Source organism: Falco punctatus (genome assembly GCF_963210335.1).
Source record: "Falco punctatus genome assembly, chromosome: 3".
NCBI lineage: Eukaryota > Metazoa > Chordata > Aves > Falconiformes > Falconidae > Falco > Falco punctatus.
Genome location: NC_137582.1, coordinates 107,332,666 through 107,357,019, shown reverse-complemented (window position 1 = coordinate 107,357,019; position 24,354 = coordinate 107,332,666). Strand labels below are relative to the sequence as shown.

Sequence of the window (24,354 nt, the reverse complement as noted above, 5' to 3'; positions counted from 1 at the left end):
AGAACAAGAGTTGTGCCACACAGCACGTCCCTGACCTGCTCTGGGTGTTTATAGGTGGCATTTTTGATGAGTTTGCGACACAGCCACAGTATTTCTGCGGAGGGGGACCAGAGTGCTTTCAGTGGGATGTCCAAGCAGAGAGACATATAGAAGAGCAAAAATTTAATCAAATGACTACAGGTTGTGTCAGAAACCTTCCGTTTCATGAGTCTTGGAGATGACCCCCCGTTTCTTGCCTAATAGCAACATGTAGTGCCTAGTACTTCATAGACCAGCTGGGAAACTACCAGAACTATTACATTTTTACATTGTTGAGATGGAACCTAAACACGGGGTGGGTTTCTTAAAGCCTCCACTGAGAGGCAATCCCCGCCTCAGCCAGCAGATATCCGGGTAAACGAAATGGGGTGGTGGATGGAACGGAAACTGGCGGGGGTCATCACAGCAGCTCAGAACTTAGGCCAGCAGCAGCCCTTTTGTGAGTCTAGCCAAAGGTGACCTGAAGTCAGAAAAATTTGTGCACCCCACTTAGCACCTGCTTTTCTCTCCCCTTTTTTGCACCCCATTCCCACCCCTGTGGGGAAGGCAAGCCTGTTTCTCCCCCATGCACACACCTTGTTCAGTGCTTTTGTTTCTAGCAGCAGCTCATGATTTCAGATCAGTACTGGCTGCTGGCAGCAAAAGGTTAAGCATCATGTCCCAGGTCTGCTGAACTGCTGTGTGCTCCGAGCCCTCCTGATGGTTGGTGTCAGCCTTGATTTAAAGGGGAAAGACGAGGGACAGTGGGGAAAGCTGGAGATGAGACAGGATTGCTTTAAAAATGCAAATGAGATCATTCTGTTGAAATATCTCCCCTCAAACCTTTCTAAAACCTGACACTTGCTCTCCTTTTCCCAAAGTTGCTTATCGGGACCGTGATGCCGCTGGGCTGCGAGCGGTGTGGCGGAGGGTACCGGAGGGGTGCCGTACTGGCCGAGGTGGCCGTCTCCACGCCTGCCTGAACAGAATGTTCTGCAGACAGCAGAGCGCGGATGGTCGGGGGGAGGAACGGGTTTCCATGCTGAGTCTTGCCACCTGTTGCCTTTTCCATTCCAAGCCCCCCTTCCTCCCCACCCTCCACCCCAAGTTCCCCTCCCCACACAGCTCACCATCCCCAGTGGATAGGGTTGGGATCAGTAGTCACTTGCCAAATGCCTTTCTAATGCTGTCACTAATTCTGCACAGACAGCATCTCTGAAAGCAAAAACAAATCTTTTCCAATGCATTGTCCTGCGTTTTCTACAAAAAGCAGTTAGAAATGCCTTTCCTTAGTTGCGTTAGGTGGGAGGGACCATGCCACAGCCACTGCGAGAGTCAACCCCAGGGAAGCCTGAAGCTGTGCTGAAAGAATCTGCTGCAAATCCATTGAAGCTGGCATTTGGCACTGGCACGGGCTAATTTTGTACTTGGGGTTACACATATACACACCCCTGTCATTCTCCCTCATCTGCTACATATGGAAAGCTGCCCCAAGCTCCGGAGTGCCAGGGAATGTTTTGCTAAAACCTCCAGACTTGGTTTGATTATGTTACTATGCACACTGGGCTGTGGAAGCGGCAAGAGTGGTGTGTGCTGCCAGATGAACTGGCACCAACTAGTCACCGGCTTGAGCCACGGTTCCACATGGCTGCCCTGCTGCCATGAAAGTAGTAGACTGCTCATGGACATGAGGTCATAATTTCCTGCTAATTAAGGTGTGCAAAGGGGATGGCATTGCTCTAGTTACAGGGCTGTTGGGTTTGCCTGGAAGTCAACTGGGAGTCTGGAGGAGTGCTTTTCAGTTCCCCGTGTACTCCTCACGTGAAGTCCTTTAGATCACCCTTTTCAGGGTTGAGTAGCCATCTGGAGGGGCGGTTTCCAAGTTCCCAATTCAAGATGCCTTGAAGGGGACTGATCTGCAGAACACAAGACATTGGCAAATAGGATCCTTTCTTCCACTGGCAAGTAGACCTGGTTTTGAAGCGTTTCAGGCTCTCAGAATGTTGCCATGCCTGTGTTTTACAGACGCACCTGTATAAATACTTGTTTGCCCACAAAAATCACAGTGGAGGTGTAAGGATGAAAACATTTAATGCAAATAGGAGCGATTACTAGCCCTTGCAGCATGGTTCTGCCACCTTCCTTAGAACTGGGCTGAAGGTGAATGTGGAAAGGTAGAGAGTTTGGAACGGCAAAAAGAAAGAGAACAAAGAAAAAGGAATAGAAATTGAGGTGGTATGTTTCTCTTATTATTTCTGGTCGTGATGCAGCATAAGGTCCCCTTCTCCCTCCCTGCTGATAGATGTGTTTGTACTGGCAAGGCTTCAAGCTGGTATCCCCAGTGCACCAGTTAAACCAGTAGTTACCAATTTTTTTGCAAGCCACGCTGGGACTATAGGAATTTTATTCCTTCACAGTGTTGAAGGAAAGGGGTTTTGCTTGCCAAAGGGCTTTCTTATGCTTGAGGATGATTTATGGGCCAAGCTGAGCCACTTGTGGAAAAGGCAAAGCAGCTCTTGGCAGCACCCCCAGAATCCACTGCAGCTGTGGGGTAGTGAAGTCATCGGCATAACAACCACTGCAAACAGAATAACAAAGTCTGTTCTGTTCTCATTTAAAATAATCTTTCCAGTTCAGCAACCACATTAAACCTTACCTTTCTGCATACAAAAATAATAAAAGACCAATAGTTCTCTGCAACATGGTGTGAATGTCTCACTTACGTTACTGCCTATCGCTCCTGCACCATCTACATTTTACTGGAGTATTTGAAATGAAGGAATGAAGCCACATCATGTCACAGTTTGTGTCTGTCCCTTGTTTTCACTCCTTTGTTTGTCCTTACGTTTTAGAAATCAGAAAAAAATCCCAGTGTTTCTTTCTTTTAAATACAGAATTTGCTTTTGCCTTATAACCTGTTTTTAAGTTGATTGCAAAATGAGTAATTCTGTCTTTGATTTTTTCTGCCTGTCTTTGTTTCAGGTCCCTTCAGATCCTCCTGCTTCCAAAAAGCCCAAAATAGATGACTCTGCTTCCCAATCTCCAGCTTCTACTGAGAAAGAAAAACAGTCCAGTTGGTTACGGTCCTTATCCAGTTCATCTAATAAGGTGATTGCTGAATATTTTGTAACCAAAAGAGAGATCAAATTAGCATGTAGCATGGCTCTACTGAAACCAGAATGAGAAAAAGAACTTGCCCGGGTTTTCTACATCAATAACATTTCAGTCCTCCTGCTAGTAACCATTGAGCTATACAGTCCTCCCAGTTTCCTTGCCGTCTCCCAGTGTTCACTGGCTTTCATTGTGACAATGAAATAAGCAATTCCTTCGTGCCTTTGAGGTACAAGAATTTGCAAGACTCGAGAGCCTTTTGCGGTCTCTGCAAACTACATATAACCTATTGGCAGAGAAAAAACATGGGAGGTTTTGCATTAGTGCAGTCCCCCTCTTCTAGTGGAATCTACGAAGTAGGTAGGTCCTAGCTGGGGGTGGTGGTTTCAGAGATCACAGAGTGCATACTGAAAAGCATCACCGCTCTGATGCACTCCATTTTGATTTATCGTTTAAAAGATTGTTTGTATTTACTTGTTTTTCTTTCCCCTCCTTCCCAGAGTATTGGCTGTGTCCATCCCCGTCAGCGTCTCTCAGCTTTCCGGCCCTGGTCCCCTGCTGTATCGGCAAATGAGAAAGAGCTCTCAACCCATCTTCCCGCATTGATCCGAGACAGGTAAGGGGGCACAAGCTGAAGGGGGAGTGGGGTCAGCAGCTGCGGAGGTTCGTTTGACAGCGGGTGTTGCTTTATTTGCTTTATGTTTGTCGTCTTGCACTGTCAACTGATGGCTTTGTAACTCAGTCGGTCCACTAGTATAGACCAAAAAGCATTTGCAGCTACGATGCTTTGATTTGCACAAGAGAAATAAAAAAAAAGTATTGATAAAATTAAATATTGAATCATTAAATAGGTTTTCTTAGGTGAAATGTTCCATGAAAGTCTGAAATGAAGGCTGCTTCTGTGAACCTATGATCATTTTGGGGTAGAGTCATAAGAAGTTCTCGAGCTTCACTGTTTAAAGGAAGACTGAGTTACTCTCCCAGGGCAGGTGCTCAGGGACTGGCCGGCTATTTCCAGGCAACTGGCACTGGTAACTGCAGCAGCTCCGTCACACCAGCGGGTCAGTGTGGCCAGCACAGCTGGGTGCTCCCTTCTGTTGCCAGTAGCACAGGAAGATGAAGGGCTGGTTGGACAGCACAGGCTACCCTGGAGCCTCCCGATGCCCGTGGTCCTGGCAGGTAACGGCAGCGCACACGGGGCAGGAGAGCCTGTGGAAGGCTCCTCAGCTTCTAACACCCATCAGAATGCTGATGCTTTAGGCCAGGTTCTGTGCTTGGATAGCAACATAATTAAACTGGTACGAGAATGAGTCTCCACCCGCAAGAGGTGGGACTGCTGGTGTCACAGCTCAGAAAGTGTTAGGGCAATTAGACGTTCCTCCGCCAGACTGGAACTGTTTGGTCTGAAAAACCTTTTTGCCAGGTTTCTGCCTAAGGGTAATGATTCCTTTGGAAGGTTTGACTAACGTGGCCAGGTGTTTTTAGGGAGTGTTATGGAGAACATATTTTGCTGCCTTAATGAACAAGTTTCTTAGAAGCTGGGGGGGATTGATGTTAGAAAAAAAAAAAGGAAGGAAAAGAAACCTCCCAGCATATCCTTGCTTTTAAACAGGCTGTTAAATGAGGTAGGGAGAGAAGGGCTATACTGCTGGAAGAGCATGTCCTTGCTATCCCTGTGAGAAATGTGGCCAATTGAAGTCTTTTGGGGGGAAAAAACCCACCTTGAACAGGTTCAGGAGAAATTTTACTACATAACTGAAGAAACATCATGTAGTAGATGCTGGATGGAAGTTGCAAAGACAGTCTTTGCTGTGTTTTTTGCAAAATTTTATGTATTTGACATTACAGTATTACTGTCCTTTAACATAGTTTGTTGGGTTTTTTAACTGGTTTTCCATCTGTGCACCCAGATGCATGCTGTGTCAAAAAATTAAAGATACACAAGAATCTGGTTTTTGCATTCTGTGGCCTTTCTTAAGGCAGTGCCGTTTCCAAGTTTACAAAACATTTGTGGATAGACAGAAGTAAAAGTGTGCAGTTCGGTAAAATAGTAATGCGTGAAGATCTTTATTATTTTTAGACTCTGGAAGATCTCATCTCTTTGGTGCTCGTAGAATATCTGGCACTTGGAACATGATCCCTTCTGAACTGGGTGGAGATTAGCTGTATAAATCATCCCCGTGTTTAAATGAGTGCTAAACAGTAAGCAAATACATAGGCAGATTCTTAGCTGGTGTAAATCAATGGAACTTCCATTCCAGTAAGTGTCTCGCAGTTTCAGTGTAACACATGGATTGGGAAGCATTGTAAAGCCAGGAATATGACTGTTTTCTCCTTCCTTTTGCTTCCCCCTCTCCAAAACAGTTTTTACTCCTACAAAAGCTTTGAGAATGCTGTGGCCCCCAATGTGGCACTTGCACCTCCAGCCCAACAGAAAATTGTGAGCAACCCACCCTGTGCCACAGTAGTATCACGGAGCAGCGAGCCACTGAGCAGCACTGTCCAGCCACGGAAAAGAAAACTTGCTGCAGAGAACACAGCAATCCCAGAGGCAGCAGCCGCTGTCACAGCCACTGTTACTGCCACTGAAGAGGATAAGGAATCAGAAGCAGAAATTGAAGTAGAAACGAGGGAAGAATGTAAGCGACAGTTTTATCTGCTTTTGTTTTATTTGTGCTGGATTTTCCTCAGCAATCCGCCGGAGTTAGCTGTTTGACTGGGGTTGTGTTTAAGTGTAATTCTGGAAGTCTAATACCTCAATGTGATGTCAAAATACCAAAAAAAATGAAGAATGGCCCATAAGCTGGGGGGGGGGGGGGTTTCCTGGGAGAGGAACATGCATCAGCAAAAAAGCAGCACCTGAACTGCAGGTGCCGACTAACCTGGATTTTTGTATTGACGTAGGTAAGCGTTGTGCAGAAGACAAAATGTAGGTGGTGGTCACATAAAAACTGGTGGTTTGCTATCTTATCAAGAGCCTTCCATAAAAGCCTTTGTGGGATGCACACAAATAGCCTGCACAACTTCCAGAGCACACGTGTGTGCAAGCGTGGAATTTTGTGTCAGACAAAGAATATGGCCATGCAGTTTCAGTGCCGCATCTGCAGAGCTGAATTCCGAAGGCAGAGATCAGGAGCCAGGATGCTCTTCAACAGTATTGTGGTCTTGGGCTGCTCGTGAGAGATGAGGACACTGGCATCACCTTATTAATGTCACTTAGGTAATTCTGCCGCTGCCCTCAGTGTGTTCAGTCCTTACTCAGTGCAGGCAGGTCATGCAAAAAGAAGAAATTTTACCCACTGAAAAGAGCAGGATCACGTAGGTTTCCCTGAAGAAATCTGTTTCTTCACACTCACAGAGAGAACACTGTGACATAAATTCCAAAGTCCCAATTCAAGCAAATAGTAAGTTGGTCCCTTCAGTCCGTCAGGTTTGCATTTTCATTATATTTCAAGTATCAAAGTATAAAACAAGTATTTTCCTTCTTCTGGTTTGGTTTTTTTTTCATTGAGTATTATCTCCTCTGTACAAAAGGGCCTCTATATTTTGAGCTACATTAGTTTTAGACACTATTTTATTAATCTTCAATGTTTCTATTTTTCAGTCACCTCCTCCTTGTCCTCGCTGTCGTCCCCATCCTTTACTTCATCCAGCTCTGCAAAGGACATGAGCTCACCTGGGATGCAAGCCCCAGTCACAGTCAACAGTTCATATGAGGTTGCACCACATTCTGACTCTCACAGCAGCGGGTTGGAAGCTGAGCTGGAGCACCTAAGGCAGGCCCTGGACAGTGGCCTAGATACAAAAGAAGCCAAAGAAAAATTCCTCCATGAAGTTGTTAAAATGAGAGTGAAGCAGGAAGAGAAGCTAAATGCTGCCTTGCAAGCCAAACGCAGTCTACACCAGGTAATGTTGCAAAACCGCTTTCTCCTACCGCTGTCTGCAAATACTTTTCCAGGTAGAAACCATTAGGTAGTCAGTCTCATGTAAAAAAGAATTGCCTCATCTTTCCCAAATAGTAACAGCCTTGACTGGGGTACTGTTTGTAAATTCAGCCGGGAAACCAAAGCGTACAGGAACCGTTCTGACATTTTTAAGCTCGCCACCTGTTTTTGCCTTGGGGTATAAATCCATGGTTACCGAAATCAACATCTCTTCAATACCAAAAAAAATCTGAAAAAGTCCAGCACGGACTTTTTGTTTTCATTTCGCTGAACTAGAAACTTGTCTGTCCCTTAGGAGGCTTTCTCTGTAGTTTTAAAAGACCTGTGGAAATCCTGCCGTTGCCTAGCTGAGGGAGGGCATTCCTGGGACGCAGAGGCACTTGCAGAAGCTCTGGTGAAGAGCTGAACCCCAGGGCTTTGTTAGGCACTCCGTTAGCCACGCGTCACTGAATCGTTCTTGCTTCCTTCAGTGGAGAAGCTCCTTGTTTCTGGAAGGGCTTGATACAGTGGTCGTACCAAAGACAGAGCGGTCAGATAAAGGCTGCTAACGGCCAGTACTTCTCTGCAGACCGCAGTGGCTGGACAGAACAGCGGGTGAACAAAAGTAGTATGTAGAAATGAAAGCTAGAGCCGATGTAGAAGATTTGCATGTCCTCTGAATATTGTATGTGGAGCTAGAAGTGCAATCCGTTAGCTGCAGCTGGGGTGCTGACTGTAAAAGAAAGGCCTTGGTTCATCCAGCGTGGGAGATGGAAAAGCAGGACTTGTGCTGTTGCTCGAAAGCAGGTATACAGTCGTGTTAGCTGGCACAAGGCGTTTTGTTTCTTTGGGGAAAGGACAGAGCTCACAGGTGTGATTTGTGTCCAGTATGACCGCTCGGTTTAAAAAAACACCCAAAGCCCCAGTACTTGACTCCTACTACCAGGCAGGAGGAGGTGAGAGAGAGATTGTATCAAGTGCATAAATAGCATGGCAATTAGAGTTTTAAGAAAAGTTTGCCAGCTCAAATGGCTGCAGTATAGCGAGGCACTCTCTGTGCCGCGTACCTCTCAGGTGGAGGTGGCTCGTTCCACACTAGCTGCAGGTCCAGGGCCTGGAGAAGGGAGGCCGAGAGCTGTCTTTGCAACCGGCACCTTTGGCAAATCATTTCTTTCCTTTGTGTTTCAGTAAATGTGTGTCTTGTTTTATGTATTTACAATATTTACAAGCTGTACATATTCAAAGTTAATTTTTAAATACCTACACTAAATACGCAGTGCGTACTTAACATAAAGCAGGAATCACATGAAGTAGTTGAAGCAGAATGGAGTGTGGAGGCATTCCATCAAGCAACGTGGCAGAGAGAGAGGGAACAGGGTACCTGGCCGTCATTTTTCCACTGGGGCAGCTGCGGGTTTCCAGTTCCACACACAGAGAAGGTGCATGTGTGCAGGCGCCCAGAGGCAAGGCTGAGCTAACAATGGCCTGGCTGGGAAGTGAGATTGTCAAGAGAGCGCATTTCCCATGACCCGGCTGCAGTGTTATTAACAGAAACTCTTTGCTGTGAGGGTTTGACGCTGACAGAGGAAGTGCTGCTTCTGGGGGGGGGGGGAAAGTCCAACTTTAGTTTCCCATTTAACCATTTAGGAGACAGACCTTCAGTGAGCCACAGTTTTGTGCTTATGGGGAACATGTCTTTCTAACAACAGCTTTTTAACAACTTAGGAGATTCTTCCTTTGTACCTTTAGGTTCCTTGTCGTTATCACATCAGCCAACGGCTTTCTCTGGGCTATGAGATCTCAAGGTAGCAGCTCCTATTAAGAACCTGGACAGTGAGAGTGGCCGTTCCCAGAGCGAAGCACGCCTTCGATTTAGCTTAAGGTTTTAGCCTGGAGTTTTCCAGACACTGTGACAGAGCAGTCTGTTGGCTGGTTGCCAAGAGACTTAGATGCGACACACCAGTTACCTGTAGCAAAACAAAATTGCCTAGAGTTAGAAAGAAGATACACAATTTGTCTTTTGTCGTACTTGCCTTAAGTGTTTTTTTGGGGGAGGCTTGATAAAATGGAACCCCTTACTGATTTCTTCAGCGAGCAGGAAAGTTCCTTGTTCGGCTTTGCTGTACACAAAGGGCATTTGCAAATGGCATTTATCATAACATGGTGTATATGCAGCGTCTTCCGTTATGGTGCAGGCATTGCAGTTGGTTGGTTTAAAACTTTGAGCTAGTGCAGAGCACATTGCTAGTAGCTCTCTCCAACTGCAGTTCATCTTTATTCAGTCACAGATGGTCACAGCTATTTTGCTTGACAAAGCAAAACGCGGCTGTAGCATATAGCTTTTTATTATCCAAGAATTCAGGGTATCTTGAGCATACATGTTGATTTAAAGGAGAAGAGCTTGTACAAAGTTCAGGATGAGGTTTAGATGTGAGCCTTCTTGGTTCATAACCAGCAGAAGGTGGGAATTCCAGCTGGATCACTTCCTTTACGGTTCTGTTTCCTTGGTGTAATCTAGTCTCTGCTCCCCAGTTCTCACAAGTTAACTGCTTCTGTATCCTAGGAGCTGGAGTTCCTAAGAGTGGCTAAGAAGGAGAAACTGAGAGAAGCAACAGAGGCGAAGCGCAACTTAAGGAAAGAGATCGAACGTCTGAGAGCCGAGAATGAGAAGAAAATGAAGGAAGCCAATGAGTCTCGGATACGACTGAAGAGGGAACTGGAACAAGCCAGGCAGATCCGGGTGTGCGACAAGGGCTGTGAAGCAGGCAGGCTCCGGGCCAAGTACTCAGCCCAGGTAAGACCCAAACACTGAAAGCTGTCAGGGAAGCAAGCTTCCTGCCGTTGTGGTGCTCAGTGCTCGGGGTTAGGTCAGGTGTCTGTCCGCCCTCCAGTGCCAGGGGCCTTGTTTTGTCGAATTTGATCCAAGTCCAGCTCCTGTCTGTGTAGCGCCCCTGCCCTGTGATGCCAGTTGGCCACCCCAGCCCTAACGCAAGGTGTTACCAACCTGCCTGCGCTCCCACCGCCCCGTCAGTCCCACAGTTCTGCCAAGAACTCTGCACATTTGTCAGCTGAAAATCACTATTTACAGAGAAGACAAACGCTAGACATTATTTCAGTTCCACAAATACTCTGTTGGCACCGCCAATGCATAGGGATCCATTTCAGAACTGTAAATATTGGGCAGAGCCACTTTCTCTGCTAGTGTTTTCCCTTGAAGATCAGCCTGGACCTCCAGGACCTCTTCAGGACTAGAGAAGGGGCCAAGGCCCGTCCGTAAGCACACCACAGTGCTGGGGGGGAAGCGCTGTTTACAGCTGTAAAGCCTAAGAGCACCAAACTGTCAAGCCTGAGAAAAGCCTTCCAGTTTGATCTCAGGGAAAGCTCTAGGAATGCAGGAACATGTTGTTACAAGCAACATGTATGCTCTAAGCTTTCGTCCTAAAATTCCCTCCCCACCCTCTGTGCATCAGATTCTCTTGTAAAAAAGGATTTTGAAGTTTCTTTAAACCACCCAAAGCCAAGTGAACTAAGAGCTGAGGCTGCACCCCCTTAAGCCACCTTGTTGCGTCTTGGTGTGGCGGGGCACATGGCATGCGGCATGCAAGGCCACCCACTGTTCCAAGCCCCCTGAAATGATCCTGTGTAATGTGCTGAGCTGAGAGCAGGATGGCAACCTCCTGGATTTCCATGAGAAACAGCCCTGAAGAGGAATCCATTGCATGCCCTGCCTTCCCCTTCCTCCAGTAAAACAATCCCAGCTGCCCAGTAATGCCTTTCCTATGAAAGGGCATGGTCCCACACCCACTGTTAACCCCCTCAACTCCCCCCTCCATGGAGGGGGACTCCCAAACAGCCCCTCTCCTTAAAGCTCAATGCCTTTCCTTGCCACAGCTGCCTCCTCTGTAGCTGTGCGCTGACCTGCTCCCACCTAAACATTCCTCTGCCAAACCACTGTCTCCATCACTGCTTCCCAAGCTAAAAGCCAGGCTGAGAAATGCAGGAATAAAAGGCAAGGTGCAGCAAGTGTTGGCAACAGGTGGTCTTGGAAAAATGGGGCACACTTGCCAAAATTTAAACTCCCATGGCAGAGACATATCACTTACCATGCAACCACACAGGTGTCATACACTTGCAGGATTAGTTTGTGTGTTAAAACGTAGCTGAGTTAACGTGAAGGAAACTCTTCTAGACCACGGTTACTGTAGCCGCTTTTTTTGTCACAGATGTCGTTTAACACACATGCTCCATGAAGGTGGTGGCACACCTAAAGTGCAAACTGCAGATATTTGGGGCAGTCACTTTAAGGGGTGGGGGGGGCAGAGGAAAAGAAAGGGCAAGAGCAGTCAGACATTCTTCTAACCCCAGGCTCTCAATAACGGGAAGGGGAGTGGTCCACTCATACCACTATGAGACATGTCTAACCAGGAGACCAGAAGCAGGAAATGATGTGGGCTTCCTCTCTAGCATCACAGGATGTCTCACTGATAAGAGGTGTCCAGACTAAACATAACCAGATTGAGAGCTGCTGCTCTGGGCGTTGCCAGCAGTTCACTTCCACTCGGGCACAAAAAAGCAAGGCAGCAGCAAGTGCAGATAAAAGGAAACGCCATCCATACGCAACAGCTCTGCACATCTGCAGGTGTCCCCTCCCTCACCTTTGACATGCATGAAAGCTTTTGACAACGTGGAGTTTCAGTCTCCTAATACATTTCTTCCTTGGGAGGCAATAAATAAGGTTTCCTGATACAAAATCACCTCAAAAAGAATTCAATTAGCTGAATATTCTGCAAGTTTGTCTTTAGAAAAGAGACTCATGGCACATTCGCAGGATCAGCGGGGGTGTCCTGTGGTACCTAAGTTAGGCTTGCTGTCGCAGCAGCAGGGTGCAGCGCAGCAGCACGAGGACAGGGGTGAAGCCGCAGACGCGGTACTGCTGTGCTTGGGCAACAGACCGCATGGCAGCTGGTGTCTTGGGGGCTGGGACAGCTGCTTTACTCAGCAAGTACCTCAGAGGTTTCTGCATGGCCCTGAATAGAAAAATACCTTAAGTAACTTCAAAGTCTGCATTTTACCAGCAGTCAATATGACTTAAGTTCTTAGGTCATATAAGAAGTTCTAAAATAAAGCTTTACACGTCCTTTTACCTTTAATTTGGAATGCACACAGGAAGTTTGTCACGTTGCGTTCATCACTTATTATTTCAGACGAAACCGCAGTTCTCTAGGCAGGCTTAGTCTAAGAGAAACAGGCAAGCATGAGAGGAAATAAGACAACAAATTCAGGGGTGTAAGTGTCTTTGTGTAAGCTTAAAGTATTAGAGGCTTGAAACCTATGTGTGCTTTATGCCTTTCTTTTTTCTTACCTTGATACTGAGATCCAAATATGGGTGGGCTGGTGGGTTAGCATTCATTTTAGCCCCAGACGTATGAGTTTTCCTTTCCTTTCTTAAATGGCAATCTTTGAAAACTGCTAATCCTATAGTTGCATATTTCAAACCGCTGCAGTTTTTCTAATGTTTCCGCACCCTTGAATACTGGGACTTTTCTCTGCCTTTGTTATCGGTAAGCAAAAAATAGGAAGATTGAGCACTGGGGCCTTTGGGGAGGCCAAGGCCATCTGCGTGTCTTGCTGTAAGTTGGGAAAAGACCGTTCAATCTCAGCAGGCGATCTCTCCAGAGGCTGGCCGCAATGTGTGTTTCGTTAAGTCCGTTTCTGTGCAAAGTCAGTACACGTTAGGACCCAGTGGGACCCACTCCTGCCCTCTGAAGTCCAGCTTTTTGTTTATGAGCTGAAACGTTGGTCATTTTCACTGTTGCTTAGAGAGTTTCTGCTCTTTCAGAGGGATCCCTGCATCCCAGACTTTCTCACATCCATGTTCACAGTCCCCCTGCCAGCTACCTCCCTGTCCTCCTGACAGTCCCTTGCATATAATACAAAGGACAGGACGGTTCTTGCACAAGCGGATACCACAGTTGCTTTTGTTGGACATTAACGTATAGCTGAGGCATAGGCCCTTCTCCTAGGCAACTGCGTGTCTTTGTGGTCCTCCTATTAATAATAACCACTGTAACAGAGCTGAAAGTAAATCGCCTGCGCAGCCTTAGCTTGTCGTTTCCTTTGCTGAATTGCTGGCTGCCTACAGAAACAGCAGTAATGGTTTAAGAAGTACAGTGACCAGAGCTCCATTTCACACTAAGGCACTCTTAACTACTCTGTTTTTCACCCTCCTTTCTGGAACTTAAGCCACCAGAAATATTTAAGAATTTCAAAGCTAAACAGTGCCTGCAGTGCACTTGCATAATTGTACAGTAGCATATGGAAAAAAGTAGGGGAAAGGGAATGTCTTCCTCACCTCGACTTTGCCGGTCTGATGCCTGGAAGTCCGTGGTTTTCTTGTTCTTCTCACTTTGTGCTAAGGTACTAGCCTGTGTCGAAGTCTGCAGAATCACGACGGAGCCAAAATAATAAAATGGTTCATTCTGTTTCTTTATATGCTTCTCTCTAGATTGAGGACCTACAGGTTAAGCTTCAGCATGCAGAGGCTGACAGGGAGCAGCTCCGAGCTGACCTGATGCATGAAAGGGAGGCTCGAGAACACTTGGAAAAAGTAGTCAAGGAACTTCAGGAACAACTGTGGCCTAAATCAAGCAGTCAACCCAGCAGTGACAACACAACGAGCAACATCGAGAACTAAACCACCACCACCACGTTGTCTAACACACACACAGAATGACCTATATGCACAGTAAGGGAGGATGTGTGGGGTACGTGTGTAAGTGCATGTGTGAGTAGTTGTGTCTTGGCACACAGATCTATGAATATGGATTCTTATTAGTTGGAAGGCAAATGTTACTCTCTATAACAGAAGCACTGAATTACGCCTCTTTTTTTTCCAATCCATATAGCACAACATCTTACTGTGCCTATAAAACACAAAGTGTTTATAAACAAAATACTTTTAAGTCCACAGCAAATTTTCTACTGGCAAACTCCAAGCAAGCAGCACCGTCCAACTAAAATCAGAGTACACGGCCAGCACGGCAGTGTTTTTATGCTGCCCTTCTGCCTGTTGGAACATTTTGGAATTTAAAAACAAACTTTTCTTATAAGCTATTTAAAATAATTCATTACACAGACTTGGTATTAAAAAATTAACAAGATTTTTATAATGAACCTTTAAAAGCAAAACAAAAAAACCAGAAAACCTTCGATGCACAATTTTTAATGACTTGTTATAGGCTTTGGGATTCTTAACGTAGAAGCCCTCTGGTGATGATGCCATTTCATTACCAGTTTTCCAGCCTTCTAGGAAGCCATCACACTTTTAATCCCGTCACGTGGTTGTATGAGAATTTCAGAGTGCTTTTCAAAGTTGATTTTTTTCCTTAGAAAGAGTTCTCTTCATTTCCTGGCCTGAACACAAGAAGAAAGGAAGATGCAGGATTGTAAAGGGGGGGTGGGGGATTGGAAGAGATATATGCTTTAGAATTACAAGCCCAGCCTTACAGACTACAGTGTTTGCAAATCATGCCATCTTTTCTAAAGACATCTTCATTAATTGATGTGTTCAAAAGACACTTCATCCAAGAGCACTTCAGCTTTAGGAAAAGAAGGAAAAAAGGGAGGAAATGGATGATCTGTTAAGTCGGTTGAGAAATAAAGCAGAAGACCTATGCGTTTTGAAGTCATTCTGAAATCTTTACTTCAGAGCTTTCAGTTTTCTGGAAAACTCATCTTTGTTGCACCATCTTACCATAAATTCAGTATTCACCTGCTTTTATTATGAACTGTCAGTCAGGATTTCTGTGCCCAAGGAGAGTGCAACATTGCACTATCGGATACTACAGAAAAGAAAACCAACATTTTTGCTGCTGTGAATAAGCCTACATCTTTTTAAAATTTTTTTTTGTTTTTAAAAAGAGAAATTACTTTAATTTTGGGATCCAAGCCGCAGCCCCGGAATAAAAATGCAGCATGCCATCACTCTGTCTTACTTGTGGTAGTGGTGGTGTTTATTTTTCCTTTTTTTTTTTTTTTTAAAAAAAATTATTTAAAACTGCACTTTGTCAGATTCTTACTCTGCATTTTATTCCATATTTCTAAAGTTTACAAGTTGAGCATTCTATATCCTACCCTGCCTAACAGATGTGAAAATCAGCAACCCCCTTTGCCACCCTGTGACACCTCGGCATCATTTACCTTCATGCAAAATGAGGATTCAGCAGGTCTAGAATGCTACCAAATACGAAATTGGCAAACCAGTGTGCTACTGGTTGAGTTTTTAACCTGTTTTGCGTGGCTTTGTCTCTAACGGAAGTTGGGAAGCAGTAGAGATGCTCCCGAAGTGCGTAACAAATAAGGTTGGTGCTTTACTGAACAAGAGAAAGGTTCTTTTTGCCCACAAACACTCACCTCTTACACGCTCAAGCTTATCAGCATAAAGTGAAAATTTGATCTGGGGCTGCAGAAGTGCCTTCCAGCTCATTTTTCCTCTCAGCATCTTATATAGGCACTGCTGACATGTTTTTTTTTACCTTAAAGAATAAAAAGGACAAAAAATAGGAAAAAAAGACAACCCTATGCATCATCATACACAGAAGTTATTCTAAATGAAGAAACGTATTTCCAGTAATCTTTATTTGCTTTTGGACATTAATGCAAGCTATGTAAGCTTCAAAATTATTTCCCCATAGACAGAAAGCGGCTTCCAATCCTAAAATTATAGTATTTACTTACAGTACATTAGAGAGAATTTTTTTTTTTAAACAAGAGCTGTTTGCTTGAAACCATTATAATAACCATTATAATAACTGTGAGCATTAACAAAGAAGTTCATATATATGTTTTAGGTACAAAAGAAGAAATATGAAAGGAGTAGAATTACTGGGACGTTGTAAAACTGTTGGGAGCAAGAAACAGTTATACCAAGTAAATTACACGAACCTGTCCGTTTATACAGGGGTTTGCCCTTGTGTGTTTGGGATGCTGGAGACCGAGCCTGGGTGCCGATCTCCTCTTCTAAAGTGCAATGCAAAAGGAATTTTGAATATGCTTAAGCAAGTTGTTTTTTTTTTTTAATGTGTTTTTTTTTTCTTCTTTGTATGTTTTTTTCTGCGATTATTAAATCATATGCATGGAATTAAAATCTCTGCCATACGTATATTCATTAATGGGCATTATTACTGTCTTATGTAAAGGGTTTATGTTGTTATGCAGTATGCATAAAAATGTTCTCAGCCTTATGTTTTCCAGATCTGTATTATTCACATATTTCTTCAAGGGAAACTAAATCATTTTAGCTTTAGTTAATCATTGTGCATTTCAGAGTCTCATACGCTACGCTTTACTGCCATGTTACGAAATTACACAAAGAACAAATGTATTCCCACCCCCACTGTCAGCTTCTTTGAAGCCTTACTGCTTCAAGTTTGTTTCTTTGGGTTTCTCCCCCTGCTCTTTGTGTCTCCCCCCGTAGGACTCAACAAAAAATGCCAGCATGTCCATCTCGCTCCATCTTTGCCCCCAGAAAAGCCGCCCACTTACCTGCAGCGTGTGACTTAGTTTTTCTTTCTTGTGTGTCTAGGGAAGCACACAGATTCACGGGCACAATTTCTGCGGTGCCTACGATGCTTTTATCCTCCAACATTCACAAAATCCGCATTCTTTTCCAAGGGAAAAAATAGAACAGTAAATAGTCTTGTCACAGAACCAGCATCACTCATGCTTCCCATGCAAATGGGGTAAGATTTGCAAGACAATTCTCCAAAATGAAGCTACAGCTATTGTTATGAAACAGTGGTTTCTTCTGCCGTGCATTACGGTAATTCTGTAAAGTGGAATGTCTGACAAAGGAACCTCACAATGTTTGAGGTTAAGACTCAGTAGTATTTTGATCTCTGGGAGTGAAAACTTACTAGTAAAAATGCTTATGTAAATTAAGTTTTTAAATCAGCAAGATCGAATCAGGTGCAAAAAGTCTGGGAACAACCATTCTACACCAGCAGTTAATCAACAGGAGGTTTACAGGATAGGAGCCTCTTCAATAATTTTGTTTTCCCTAAATACATTTTGTCTTAACAATAAAATATTTCTGCCAAATATATCATTCACTTCTACTTGAGAATTCCCAGGCACGTGCTTTCTTTTAAAACTGTCAGAAGACGGCCACAGAGACACTAATTTTCGAAGGCGGCTGTCAAGATGGTGGGAGTCTTCAGAGAAAAAAAAAAAAAAAAAAGGTTGTGAAGGAGTTTAAGGCAAGGGAGTTCTGTGTGTAATTTCTGTGTCTGCAGCACGTTGGTAGCACACCTGGTAGCCCGTTCAGATGGAACTGCTTTTCTTTTGACTTACTGTTGAGTCCCTGCTGCATTCCATTTGCACTCCGACCGGTGAGTGTAGGGATTGTAAAGTCACATCTTCTCATTTCATCTGCTCTTTAGTTTCCTTTAAGAAGTTAAAAGGGAGAAGAGGTGTTTCATACAGGCTGTTGACTCTCCCTGTACTTAAAAATATATTACTTAATACTTGTATATTCACTTTAATTACTCATTGTTTCTATTACTGAAAGAAGACTTAACGAAGGGAAAAAAAAACCAACAGCAATAACATTCATATCTATGGAGCAGCTAACTAGTATACATAATATTCTGCTTTTCAAACAGAACTAGCCAATGTAAAAAAAAAAAAGTTAAAAGTAAATTCAACATGTAAATACTTTTTTTCATTTTACACTGTTGTATTATAAGTGTATATGGTGTTTACTTTTTCAAAACTCTTTCTTACCTGGTAGTTGTCTTGTTTTATGAGTTGTGTTTTTAACTGAGAAGAAACTTTGCTGTCTGTTAGGAAAAACAAAACAAAATCTTTTTGCAAGTTTTAAATGTGGGTTAACCTTTCTCCATCATTTGCATTTTATTTGTCCTTATTTTCACTGTAAAGTATTTTATTACCAAAAGGCTGATTTTCTTTCCATTCTGCACTCTCATCAGTCCATGTGTTTTAGAGAGAAGTTTTGTGTTGGTTTGGTTGTTGTTTTGTTTTTTAAATCAAAAGAACTCACAGAAATGACATTTTTTCAATTGAAGAAAAATAAATCTTTACATTTATAATAGCCAATAGCATTTCAGCACATTTTTGTTATCCTGGTCTCTCCTATGCTGCTGCTAATGACAATATTATGACTTACTCTACTATTCTAGAACTATTTTTATGTAAGTAATGTATGCTTTCTTGTTTATAAATGCCTGATTTAAAAAAAAATAAGAAAAAAGCTTGGCATATTTATCTATTTCGCTGTGTACCTTGATAGTCCTTTTCCACCCCCTTTTCCACATCCCTTCCCCTTGAAGCAGATAATATTGTAAAATAAAGGACTTTATGAGATTATGTATGAAAATAGCTATGCTTATATACCACAGTGACTGAATGTACAGTGTATAGACGCATTACCTAAAATAAAATTGTTTGTCCAGAAAAAAATAAATAGCTATGGTACGTTTTTTGACTTTTCTGCGCTGGCAGCTGTGGCCTCATTGTTGAGCACCAGCAAACTTCAGCGACCACGCAGGTGTCTACCTGAAAAAGCGCTGGGTACCGCTGCTGGGGAAGTCACGACTTCTTAATTTTAGTTCACCGCCAGCAGCTGGCTTAGAGAAGCTCTGCGACGCACACGCGCACACATAACTGCTTGAAATTGTCATTTGCCTCGTCTTAATTTCCCAGGTTGCACATGTGTATGTAGCTAAAGCACCAGCAGAGGTAATGGCAATAATAATAAAACCCGCCACCTTTACTTCAGCGCTGGGAAGGAAAGGCAGTGCCAGCTGCACTTTCTTCCAAGAACCAGATGTTCTGACAAGATGTTCCTGGGCAAGAGCCCTGGTGGCTGAACGTGGGGTTGTGTGCCGGTGGCGCCGGGACGCTGTCGAGCCGCCTCGAGAAGGGGCTGAAGAAGAGGGGATGTGGCTCAGCCTGCCGCAGCCTGGTGATGACGGCTGAGCTAACGAGGTGTGGGCTTACACAGTTTAAGGCTGGCGTTGGTCCGATGTCTCCTCATGGCACGGGCCACCTCAGAAGTCTAATGACGGGAGAAGTGATTATTATATGCTAATACTACTATATGTGTATATCCAAGCCCTGTTTATAAAGTGGCTAACCTGTTGTAGCCTGCAAGCCGATGCTTGGGTCTGAGCTCATATCACTTATCCACACGCTCGTCCTCTACACACACGCACCCCGCGAACAACAAACCCCATTTTGTCTACAGGTTAGCAGTAGCACTAAATTCCCTTTGACATTGGAGGGTTCCTGCCATGATTTATCTTTTCTGGCATGCCAAAACCAAAAAAATCTGCCTTATCACCTTGAGTGCACCAAGGTGCACTAACAACCTGAGGCTGAGAGTTGAACCAGCACCTTGTTCACACAGTTTCCCAGCCAGCCTAGTGCTGAGGCTCCCTAAGGCAACATCAAAACGGACAATCGCTTTCGGGGCTGCATGTGACAATATTCTAAGGAGAATGGAATTTAATTGGAAACGACACATATACAGCTTTGTGGGGAAAGTCTAACGCCGAAGTTAAATTTCTTTTGAACAACGATAATTGCAAGCGCACAAAAGTTTGTACCAGGTCAGAGAAAAAGAAATACAAGAGGGGAAAAATGCAAAAAGCAGAAGATGGAAATGTATGTTAAAGTAATTCTCTCATGGTTTTCTGAGAAACGGCTGCAGAATTTCCACAGCTCTGGTACATTTCTTAACATACTCTTGTAAAACAGTGGAAAAGCCAGAGAATGAGCGGACAGCTTAAAAAAAAAAAACAAAACTACTTTGTATTTCTGACTCCTTGCAGCCTTGCTTTCTAAGGAGTTAGCTTATTTCCCGTTTCTACCACCCAGCTATTCACAGCGGGCAAAGCCAGGCTGAGCTGCAAGTCTTTCTCTGCAGCAGGTGAAACGTGTCCCGCATCCCTGGTCTGTCTCACTGCAGCAGCCCTGCACCCTGTCCTTCCAGCTCGCCCAGAATATCACTCGTTTATCAGCTGTTCCTTTTCCCCCTGACCCCCACAAAGTGAGCACAGATGCAGAAGTGAGCTCATTTTTCCTGAGTATTAAAGCCTCCAAAGCCATCCAGCCACCCTTGCTATCTGCTGTGTGACTGAAGCCATAGGAGCGATGGTGCTGGAGCTACAGGCTCCGAGCCTAAAGCCTTTTGTGTGATGATGGACTCTTGGATAAACGATCGTATACACTGCATTCTGTATGGGGGGTTAGAGCAATGCCCCTCTTGCCCTTGGTCTGGCTAGAACTACCTCTGACTGTGTTGAGTGACTGTAGATTAAAAATGAGTTTTCTTCCAAGGGCCAAACTGCAGCAAAGCACCCACTCCTGGTCACCATTAGCCCATCAGTGCCATTCCATGTAAATTCAAAACACCACAAAAAAATCAGACCCTCCATTCTGTCTCTCTTCAGCTGTCGATTTAAAACCCTACAGCCCAAAAGAAAACTGCTGAAACAGTAAGGCTTCGATTCCCTCTTTGCGGCTGTGGGCCTCCTGTTCCTATCCTAAATGGTGTCTCTTGCTAAAATCTCATTTTGTAGCATAATTACAGCCCACGAGTTTCTGGCACCTGCATTGCTTTCTCCAGCGCTTGAGTCTTAATTCCTCTGCCAACAGGTAGCACAGAACTGTCTGGGAAAGCAGAGTTCGTTACCAAACCCACTTCCTGCAGGTCTGTGACTTCAATGGACACTTAGGAGTATTGGGAATCAAATGGATCATTCATCCTCTTGGTCCCAATAGGGAGAAAATTAAAAAAATAATAATAATTAAAAAAAAAAATCCATCTGTGTCTTTGCTAGAAACAAGGAGATGTGTACAAGCCACAACAGCTCAGGAAGCATCGGAGGGACTGATTTGGTTTTGGAGCAAAGGGTTCCTATAATAGCTTGATAACAAAAAAATTAACCTTGGAAAAAATTAAAGATAGTAATAAGGTAATGACAAAGCATTGTCAATTAACTTCATACACATTGCATGTGATGTCTTCCAACACAATTAATTTGAATGAATACAAAGAACTCTGTCTGAATTGACCCATTAACAGTTCCAAAAATTCAGAACCAATGTAGATTCAATTCCTGGAGGTCATAAGTGATCAGAGATGAAGGCTGGCGTCTGCAAACACTAACCCACGCATCCAGCTGAGCACACTAAAGCTCTCCAGCTTGATGTCAACTTACACTTGCACATTTGCCATTGTCTAAAGCCTTAAAGAATGGAATACAACTGCATTAGTAACTCCTGCCCCCAAATGACTAGCAGCAAACAGGTGTTTTCACCCTTTGTTGATACCCAGGGGAATCAGGAAGGTTTTAAATCTAAACACAGGTCCATATCCTTCATGTGTAAAACGATCTTGTGCCCCCATATGCAATCCACATACATGTCCCTTCACTTGTACATCTGTTACTATTAGTTTGGTTTCCAAAATTAAACAACAAAGTTCAAATAACTTTCCTCTATTGACAATTATCTCTTGTAGTTAAAAAGTATACAGCTGACAAATCTTTTTAGTTTTCTGATATGCTTAAGGGACACACTTCATGTAATGTTGTTCCGCAGATTTTGTACACAAAAAAATAGGTCTGAAGCGACCAGATTGCCAGTTACTTTCAGGAAAACCAGCTGTGTTTCTGTCAGCACATCACATCGACATTTTCTCTGAAATTTTTAGTATCTTTGGAAATACCTCACTTTGGAGCAAAATGGCTTTAAAGAAAGGAAGATGTTCTCATATCACAAGGGGCAGGAGTCACACTCTAGCCCCTTAAAGAATTCACCAGCTTGTTTCCTTCATAGTAGAATTCCTTCAGTTAGGAAAGGTCACTTACCATCCTGCAGCAGATCGGGAAATTAACTCAAATTCACATAGATACAGATCCTACTACCCCTACACTGATAAAAGAACACTTCACAGTCGTTATGCAACGAGACAAAGACAAGATACAAATCTTTCCAGACCACAAAAACGGCTTCAGGTTCGCTCTAAACCAGCACTGGTGTAGGCCAGTGGTTTGAACAAAAGCAGCCCCTCCTGGTAGGAGAATGCCTGTTCCCCCTGTTTTCCCCCTGTTGTACATTTGCCATTACAGAACTGCACCTCTATCAGCCCTGGGTTAGTGCCAGCTGCCAAGTCGGGTAAGAAGGACACAGCACTTCTAGAGTTTTCAAAAGAATTTACAAGTAAACCTTGTTTGTTTTAGTTTCTTTCTAAAGTCAGCTGAGGCTAACTTGGAAATAGGGCTTGGCCTCACATACGGAAATCTCTGACGCCTGAATCCAGCTATCCAGTCCTATTGGACACCTTCCTAATTCTTGGACTATGCCTTTTCAGCTATCCCAAATTTATCTGGCTCCTCTGTATTCTAGGAGCTTTCAGTTAACTGACCTAGAGTACAAGCACAAACACAAAAATAAAAAGAAAAAACCCCACAAACATACCTTTCGTTTGCCTCCACTGTCCTGAACGCAAGTCTTTCTGACAAAAGATGTATACTTTAGATGACTGTCACAGATCCTCACGGAGCTATAGGTAAATTCTGGCAAAACCTGAAAAGACACACAAAAATACTATCAATTTTTTTGTGTTAACTGGCTGGTATATAAACCCAAAAATCACACCCAAAAACCCCAGTTTATTTTGACATTGTAAATGAGGTGTTCAGGTGTGGTTTGTGAGCCTGAACAGACAGCTGGGGACGCACTGGGAAGAGCCACATTTTCCAAAGGCATGAAGTCAGGTGCCTGTCAGAGAGTTTCTTACTGGGCAGCAAGAAATTGAGACATCCGAAACACTTATGGTCACTCATTAAAACCTTTTCTTTTACTCCATTTCCCTCACCTTTACTGGATTTTTATAGTCTTTCTTTTGGCAACATGCCTCTACCGATGCAGCTGCAGTTCATGCAAAGGTCATCACCACCTCTTAACTCCATCAATGTGTCACCCAAAATGCCCATTTGCACAGATGAACCGGAGCAAGACGACTGGTCTTTAAAATATAGGGCAAATTACAGACAGGGAAAATGGGAAAATGAAGCAAATTGTTTGTCATTGCTCGTTCAATGATTAAAAAAGAGTTAATGAAGAATTGTTTAGTCTGTTTTGAGGATTCGTTCTATAGAAATTCTTACTGCCTAATGTGTTACGTTAAGTCACACAGCACTTGTGACCATTTGAGGAACCTGACTACGTCCAGAGCACAACTTTGCATTGAAGAGATAAGCCACCTCTCCTGGTGTTACTTCTCAGAGTGACTGACTTCTCATGCTATTCCTGTTGCAGAAACAAGATATAAAACCAGGTTTAGATTGGTAAGACTTAATAGCAGAGGCTGAAAACATACTCTGTCACCAGGGAACTCCGAGTGCAACAACACATACTACTGGTAAGAAAGACCAGTCAAACTGTCTGGTGTTTATGATTAAGGAGGTAACTGGGTTTTGAAAATTCTAGTTATTCTGCCGAAATAACTTTAGTTTCCTTAATATAAGAACCAAACCACTAGGAATCAGATGTGAACCTACTCAGTTGAACGCTTTGGAGTACCTCCAAAACCAAAAGGGCAGTCACATTGTCACTGCACTGATTCACTGAGTATCACACAGTATTTTCTCTTTCTACACTCTCAGTGTAAGCTGTGGGAAGGGAACAGCACCGGAGGAAATGCTTTTGCATATACTGGCTGCCAAGTTGTTGCTATAATGACAATATATTTTCTATATTGCAAGAAGTCCTATGGGTATTTACAGTACCGGTCAATCAATCGGTTGTAACCCTATTTTCACCTCCCAACCCACCTGCCAGCACCCCCATTCAACATGGAAGCAAGAGCTCGCCAAGCTTGCTTGCGGGCTCCTGCAGAACTCAGCATTCCCAAGCGAAAAGCTCTGATCTGTTGGACACCTCAGGCAAGCTCCCACAAGGAATCTGAACAGTTTGGGAATGAGCACAGCTCTGTGAGCTGCAGCCTAGTCTGCAACCAAAAATCCAGGGTTCCCTTCTTCTCCAGCACAACAAAAATACTTTGAGATCAACTGATAAATCTGAGTTCAGCTAAAGCTGGCAATGTCCACAGAGACCTGACTCACAGGACTTGGTATGCTGGCGTACCCCTGGAATTTAACTTCGTTTCACGAAGCAGGAGTTAAAGTTTGTTAGAGGCCTCAGCCCGCTTTGTGCTCAGCTCCCTACCAATGCGAGCGAGCTACAGTCCCTACCCCAAAGAAGTTTCATTCAA

The 24,354-nt window shown here is 43.8% G+C and overlaps 2 protein-coding genes and 2 long non-coding RNA genes across 6 annotated transcripts in view; 1 reads left to right on the top strand and 3 right to left on the bottom strand.

Annotated features, from left to right (window-relative positions):
• LOC308061391 overlaps positions 1-2,994 on the bottom strand; it is a 96,094-nt gene extending 93,100 nt beyond the window's left edge. Inside the window, exon 1 of the long non-coding RNA XR_013927197.1 lies at positions 615-2,994. This is a non-coding gene — a long non-coding RNA (uncharacterized lncRNA). The remainder of the gene's footprint in view (positions 1-614) is intronic.
• The window catches only part of SKI (SKI proto-oncogene), a 127,722-nt gene extending 112,637 nt beyond the window's left edge, over positions 1-15,085 (top strand). For both annotated transcript variants that reach the window (XM_080381277.1, XM_080381276.1), the window contains 6 exons: positions 3,001-3,126; positions 3,630-3,745; positions 5,494-5,768; positions 6,734-7,035; positions 9,616-9,846; positions 13,558-15,085. In XM_080381277.1, coding sequence (XP_080237403.1) covers positions 3,001-3,126; positions 3,630-3,745; positions 5,494-5,768; positions 6,734-7,035; positions 9,616-9,846; positions 13,558-13,746 — 1,239 coding nt within the window. In that variant the 3' untranslated portion in view covers positions 13,747-15,085. The remainder of the gene's footprint in view (positions 1-3,000; positions 3,127-3,629; positions 3,746-5,493; positions 5,769-6,733; positions 7,036-9,615; positions 9,847-13,557) is intronic.
• On the bottom strand, positions 9,923-13,551 carry LOC308061390. 2 transcript variants are annotated; one of them, XR_013927196.1, is made up of 3 exons: positions 13,405-13,551; positions 12,197-12,287; positions 9,923-12,079 (listed from the first exon to the last, which is right to left on the bottom strand). It is a non-coding gene; the product is annotated as an uncharacterized lncRNA (long non-coding RNA). The 2 variants fall into 2 exon arrangements; XR_013927195.1 differs by having other exon boundaries at positions 9,923-12,287.
• Positions 15,086-15,098: 13 nt separating the features above from the next.
• MORN1 (MORN repeat containing 1) overlaps positions 15,099-24,354 on the bottom strand; it is a gene marked incomplete at its 5' end in the record, with an annotated part of 180,856 nt that continues 171,600 nt past the window's right edge. The window contains 1 exon segment of the mRNA XM_080380680.1: positions 15,099-24,354. This exon segment is cut by the window's right edge and continues 20,046 nt beyond it.